A 7,563-nucleotide genomic window follows, 5' to 3' on the forward strand; every position below is an offset into this window, starting at 1 on the left:
TTGGTTTCTTGATTTATTTTTGGCTTTTTTTCTCTAGAAAAATTGCTTGTTGCCTTCTCCCAGAAACCTCTGAGAAAGGCCCTTCAAATAGCCTCACAAAGTCTTCGCTTCCAAAATCTCGTAAAATGTTTATTTTTGGAAAATTTCTCAAGAGCCGCAACCTTCATTTTGAGAGTCACGACCCTCAAAAGTTTTGTGTTGTAATCTTGCGTAAAAGTCTTTTCAGTGTCGCAACACTGGCTTCTTGATGATTTATATATATGATCCCATTAGAACTAGGCAAAGTAGTAAACATAAAAGTTGTCGCCTATTTCTTAGCTTTCTAGTGGTCTAAGAATCATCTCATTTGGAGTTTTGTAGAGAGAGTTATGGTCAAAATATCACAACATATTTAGAAAATTCTACACTTAATTATCCTTGCTTGATTCACCTTCACGAAGTTTTATGCACTTGCACACCTTCAAAACAAGGACTAAATTAGTGATAGATCAAATTAGAACTTAAACATAAAAATGAACTAAATTACTAAAATTAAAATATTCCAACATATATGAAACTTAATAAAGAAAAGCATAAAAACTTTCTAAAATTACTTAAAAACACAAGGACTTAGATATTTTTAATAATCAAAATGTGGCAAAATAACTTTGATATAGAATTTTTACACCCCTAAACTTAAGATTATGCTATTCCTTGAGCAAAAGAAAAGTAATAAAAAGATTTTTCAAGAAACAAAAATTCACCAAGTTATGATTTCTCAATTTTTTCTCAGAAATTATCTCATAATTTCAACTTAAGGTAAAATACTGCTAATCTTCAAATTCATGAATCAATTCAAGTGAAAACTAATTTTTCGAATGGACTTCTTGTGTGTGTGTGAATGTTCTCTTGCAAAGAATATCATGCAATTTGGATTGATTTATACTAAGTCAAAGCATAGATTAGTCCCAAGATCTCACAAGTTCGCTTTTCATCTCTCTCTCCACTAATGTAGACTAGTACTTATTCAAAGATCAATAAGTCTTCATTAGGCTTATAATGTAAGGCTAGGGTTAAGGTATGATAAAGGATATATTTATGCTCAAATTCACCCTAAGCTCTTAATCAATCCTGGATCTATAAAGAGCTAAAAAAAAATTTATAGCACCTCCAAACTTGAAATAAGTTTTCCTTTGTACGACACACTTTGTTTCTTTTTTTTTACTTGTTTTTTTTTCTTCTTTTTACACTCCCAACCTTATTTTTGACAATTATGAAGAAGGGTAAATTTTTAACACCTATCACCTTTTTTTTTTTTTTTATCAATCCACCTTTCTCCCTTAATTTAATTTTAAGCTCAAAATATTTCCTGGAAAAATCCAAATACTTTATGGTGAAAGGTTCAAAATTTGAAATTAATAAAAAGGTTTAGGCTAATATGTGTTTACAAAGAAAAGGAAAAATAGGCTAAAAAAGAGTTACTAGGGAGAAATATATATCAAGGTTGGCTCGAAAAGGCTCAAACGGTCCTAAGATGGCTTAAATCATCTCCTATCTTAAGTGTTATCTAAGATTTTGTCTTAAGAGAGAATCAAACAAATTCTAAAATCCTTAACTTCACTATACTTTTATTAACATAAACTTTTTTTAAATCACATGACAATTCTAAGTAAAAAAAATATAGTGCTCAAATTATTAAAAGTCATATTCTACAATGAAGCTATCACAAGAATATCAACATAAACTTAAATATTACCCATATTCTTCCCAAAAGCTAAAATCATGGAATAATCAAAATATCATCCTAGGATAGGGACAAATCATAAACAAGGGAAATGATAACTAATCCTAAAAGCATACAAATAATTAAAATTAAATCTAAAACTTCCACAGAATATTCGCCACCAAAAAAATTAATTCATCCCCCTAAACTTAAACTAAATATTGTCTTCAATGTTAGAAAAAATAAAGAAAAGGTAAAGAATACTCCCTTGGTGGTTGGATGAATCCGAAGAAACTCTAATCTTCCTCCTCATCTTCATTATCATCAATGCTTGTAAGAGGCCTTTTTCTTAGAGCAAAAAGAAAATAAATAGAGATTAAAGTAGAAATATAAATAAATAAATAAAATTGAAATGAGAAAATATGAGTTTCAAAAGCTTAAGTTGCCTCTCAAGAAGTGCTTGTTATAGTCACGAGCTTGACAATAACACCCATTTTTTCAGTTTGTCATCCTTAAATACTGTCTGAAGCTAAGCCCATTAACGATGAATGTGCTCGTATCCTCACTATCGATTTCAATTATTCCATAAGGATAAATTTTGACCACATTGAAAGGACCTAACCATTTTTCTTTGTGTTTCCATGGAAAAAGCTTGAAGTATGATCGAGAAAGTAACACTACTTATTGTCCAACCTTAAAAAGACAATTAGATGGTGGTGGAGGATGCTCATGCGATGACTTTTTAGGTTAATATTCGAAGGTGGTGGCTTAAACTCAAAGATTGGTGCTTGCTCACTTGTAGGTGGAGAAACAGGCTTAACCTTATCTTCTTCAACTAAATCCACTTTATAATTGTATATGGATACTTGATTGCATTGAAAATATTAAACTCCACTACCTTTTCTCCAAGTTTAAAAGTTATCTTGCCTTCCTTTACGTCAATGATTACACCAATAGTATCCAAGAATGGTCGTTCCAAGATTAAACGAATTTCCACATCCTCTTCCATCTCAAGTACAACGAAATCCATTGGAATGTAGAGATGCCCAACTTTAACCAACACATCTTCAATAATCTCCATAGGGTACTTGATTTTTCTATCAGATAATTGCAAAGAAACTGTAGTAGGTTGTATCTCATCAAGTCCAATTTTCTCAACAATTGACAAAGACATAATTAAAACACTAGCACCCAAATCACACAAAGTTTTAAAAAATTTAAATCTACCAATAGTGCAAGGTATAGAAAAACTCCTTGGATTCTTCAGCTTTGGTGGAAGCTTGTTTTGAAGTATAGCACTGCACTCCTCAATAAGTGCAATTGTTTCAAAGTCTTCTAGCTTCCTCTTCTCGGTTAGGATGTCTTTAAAAAACTTAACATAGCTTGGCATGTTTTTCAAAGCTTTAACAAAAGGAATATTTATGTGGAGCTTCTTGAAGACATTGAGAAATTTCTTGAACTGCTTATCCAGCTTTTGCTTTTGTAACCTTTATGGGAATGGTGGTGGAGGATAATTTGCTTGAAACTTCACTTGATTTTTTGCTTTCCCATCATCTTTTTGTTGACCTTCAACTTCTTTTTCAACAACTACCTCTTCATTATCCACATGTTCTTTGGAATACTCAATTGATTTTTCTTTCACCCCTTCAACTTCTTTTCCACTTCTAAGGGTAATTGCATTGCGTTGTTCCTTACCTTTGGGATTGGCTTGAGTATCACTTGGCAAGGCACCTTGGGGTCTACTGTTGATGGAATTTGCAAACTGTCCGATTTAGGTCTCAAGATTTCTTAAGGAGGCTTCTTAGCTTTGAATTATAGCATCATTCTTTCATATGTGTTGCATGAAGTAGGAATTAGTGGTCTAGCTTGTTGTTGAAACCCAGGCAGCATGATGGGTTATTCCATGAAAATTTTGGGTGGTTTCTCTAACCAAGATTATATGTATTAGAATATGGATTATTTTGCTACTTGTTGAAGTTTCCCACAAATTGGACTAATTCAGAATTGTATGGATACTGATCACTTGAATGGCCATCTCCACACATCTCACAAACTACAAATGAATTTTGAACAGCATGAACTCCCAACGTGTTAAACTTCTTGGATAATGCAGACACTTATGCAGTTAAGGCACTAAGTACATCAATTTCATAGACTCTAACAGCTTTTCTCGAACCAAACCTTTTTAAAAGCCATTGGTAATTATTTGAGGCTATCTCTCCCAACAAATTATAAGCATCTACAGCGTTCTTACCCATTAATGCCCCACCACCAGTGTAACGACACTTCTCCGATCGCTATCGGTGTCCGAGACCTCCGGGAAAGACCTACCAAGTCCCAAACAAGCCTTTCTCGAAATGCCCATTAATTCACTACATACTATCACCATTCCATATTGATACTTAAAACAATACTTTTATAGCGTAACTTGAACCATAAACATAATAATCGATTCAAGCTTTAAATCATTTAATCACAAGTTTATACATTGAAATCCAATATCTTCAATTATTTACTTATATCAATATCAATATCTGTTTACAACTTAATTAACAAGAGCTAAGACTCAACCTCTAATAGTAGAGCGACTCAGGATAAAACGTTATGAGATGCCTTTACCTATCTGCGGTGGATCGTACGTACTGATGATTACACGCTAAGCTAATCCCTATCTGTAAAAGGAAAAATAAGAGGGGTGTGAGTTTCACAGACTCAGTGATCATCGACCCCGTGAGCAGGCAAAGAGGAGAAACAAATATAAGGATGGAATATTTATAAATCCAAGAGTAAGCTTAGAAAACACGCTCCATTAAACAGAGAGATTTTGTTTTTATACCTTATAAGTCTTAAGAATAATAAATCACAAGTGAACATATATGAAAACGATTATATTTAGAATGCTAAAAATCTTTCAACTTCAATATTCTGTTTACAGTAAATTCAATGACAAATGTAGAATGAAGAGTCTCAAACATAAAAATGTGAAATCACTGATCACCAATGAGTACGTAAATTTCACTTGCCATTCAATAATAAATTTCAAGTGTAAATGCCATGCATTGTGTAATAGAAATCTACAAGTGAGCATCATCCTCGGGTAAGTTTAATATAGCCCTTAGGCTTACTCTCTCAAACATCATCACTTACTTGTGGGAACTGCCCACGCCATTATATATAAATCGAGGCTTCAGGTCCCCATTTACCTACTCGTGGGAGCTGACCACGTCACCCAATATAAATCGGGGCTTCAGGTCCCCCTTTACCTACTCGTGGGAATTGCCCATGCCACCCAATATGAATCAAAGCTTTAGGTCCCTTTTTACCTACTCGTGGGAACTGCCCACGCCACCCAATATGAATCGGGGCTTCAAGTCTCCCTTTATAATCAAATATCGATAATCAATAATCACTACTTTGTGCACAAAGACCACACTTAACCTGGTGTGGTAGCAGGTCTTATCCAGAGTATCTCAATCACGTTAAAATGAAAATCATTGCAATTTAATGCATTTACAAAACCTGACAGATCGAAAGCAACATAATCATAAATTGAATGTTATTCATAATTTATTTCAAAGCATGGCATATCCATCAAATCAACATGTTAAGTGAAATCAATAAATTTATTTTTTTTTTGTCAAATCCCATGAATAAAATAATGACCATTGACCCAAACATCACACAAGCTTGCAATGTATGATTTTGAAGCGAAAGCCATTGAAAGGTTTGTTTCCTCGTAATTAAAACCTTATAGATATATACTTATGTATAGTATAAAAAAATGAATTTGAAATCCTTGATTGCAATCACAAACAACCTAGAGCTTTCTACCAACTCATGCTTTCTACAATTTCGTCAACCATCAAATGTAACATATATAATATATTTATCGGGATATAGTTTTTGAAATTTAGCACCCACTCACCTCACAATAGTGAGACGCTACGTCGTTATTGGTTCGTGCGTGTATCTAGTTATTCTTTCTTACCGGTCGCTCGTTATTTTCTCCGGTACGCCACTGTAGTGCACTATCTTACTTTGGCACTTCCTATCAATAATCCAACTCAATATATTTAGTGCATCAATTTCACATTATTTCTCCTTATTTCTTCCAATTAACATCCCATGCAACTTAACACTTCTAACTAATTTATGTAAATAAATTCCTTCGACAACAATAATTCCTCACAATGAACCATTTCAAAAGTTCTTAACTTAAAACACTATTCATTCATCTCATATTTTCTTCTTTGCTTTAATCTTATGAGATATCATAAAAGAATTTTTTTTAAATATTGTATTAAAGCAACTTAATTTAATTCATATCACCAAAAATCTAAATTTACCTAAACAAGATGGGCTAGCCCCCTAAATAATCCAATTTCATAACAAGCCCATGAAACAAATAAAAAGGCAAGGAAATTTTACCAAATTGGGCTAACTTTGCCCAAATCTCCACGTTTCTTCTCTTCCTCTTTTTTTTTTTCTTTCCTTATTCCAGTCGGCCTTCTCATGAACCAGCTCTTTCTCTCCTTTTTCGCCACCTACCACCACCCAACTTTTTCTCTCTTTTTCTTTCTTTCTTTATTTCTCTTTTCTCTCGATTTTGGCTGAATTTTTTTTTCCTTTCTTCCTTTCCCGTTTTTTTCTCTCTTTCTTCTGCTACTTTTCTTTCTCTCTTCCTTCTTTAGCCGACGACTTTCCCCTTTTTCTCTTTCTTTTTTTTTTTCAGCTTTCCTCTTTCTCTCTTTCTTCTTCTCCTATTCTTTCTCTCTTTCTTCCTTGGCCAGTGGCTTTCCCCTTTTTCTGTTTCTTTTATGCCCGACACCTTTCTTTTCTTTCTTTCTTCCCTTTCCTTTCCTTTTGTTCAAGTGGCCGGCCCTATCATCATCATTTCAACACTAAAAAATATTTTAATTGATCCTTTAATTGACCACATGGGCGGTTGCCCATGTTGGTCTTGGTTTTTTTTTATATTGTTATTAATATTATTATTATTATTTATGTATCATAATATTCTTTTCTTTTTCATTTCATTATTATTTTTAGTATTTATTTTGTTCCTTTTAATTATTAAAATTTACATGTAAATCCTCAACTTCATTTTATTTACTACACAACCCTCAACTTTCATATTGTAAATTTCGGTCCTTTTGACACGTTTAAAAATTTTAATTTCTTGTATTTTTCTTCCTTTACGGGTGTATAACCAAAATGTCAAAATTGCACTTGAATGCGGTATCACCATAATATTTAAATATTTACTCACCCGCACTATCTCAATTTAAATACAAACACGCGGGTCTCACTTACATTATTTATCTCCAACATTCATTTGTACTTCTTTTCCCTCCCTTGGATTGACCATATGATCCTTCTTCACTACTAATTCCAACATTCTATTAAATATTAATATTTTAATATTATTTTATTAAAAAAATATTATTTTATTTAAAATTTTTCACTTGTCTCTTTTCGTCTTCTGGTCTCGAAACGTCTTACTAGAATTGTTACATTGACTACTATACGAAGGTACAAGGTGTTACAACCAGTAGCATCAATTATGGTTTTTATTGAACCAGCCAACCCCTTGTAAAATGTTTGAATTTGCTACCAATCAAGAAATCTAGGATATGGACATTTTCTAAGTAGTTCTGTAAATCTCTCTCAAGCTTCATACAAGGATTCACCTTTAAATTGTGTGAATGAGGTAATATCATTCCTCATCTTTGCAGTCTTATCAAACAGAAAGAATTTTGTTAGAAACTTTTAAGTCAAGTCCTCCCATGTAGTAATAAACCCATTGGGTAGTGAATGGAGCCAGCTCTTTGCTTTATCCCTCAAACAAAATGGAAACAATC

General features: G+C 32.8%; 1 protein-coding gene across 1 annotated transcript; it reads right to left on the reverse strand.

Moving 5' to 3' along the window:
* On the reverse strand, window positions 2,538-3,092 carry LOC108661346. The gene has a single exon (XM_018117377.1). It carries the CDS (start codon window positions 3,090-3,092, stop codon window positions 2,538-2,540), a length of 555 nt encoding a protein of 184 aa, XP_017972866.1.

This window comes from Theobroma cacao, chromosome 1 (assembly GCF_000208745.1).
Source record: "Theobroma cacao cultivar B97-61/B2 chromosome 1, Criollo_cocoa_genome_V2, whole genome shotgun sequence".
Lineage (NCBI taxonomy): Eukaryota > Viridiplantae > Streptophyta > Magnoliopsida > Malvales > Malvaceae > Theobroma > Theobroma cacao.

Bases quoted from the DNA above. Each gene is read 5' to 3' on its own strand.
- LOC108661346 (XM_018117377.1), bottom strand. From the start codon at position 3,092: ATGCCAAGCTATGTTAAGTTTTTTAAAGACATCCTAACCGAGAAGAGG.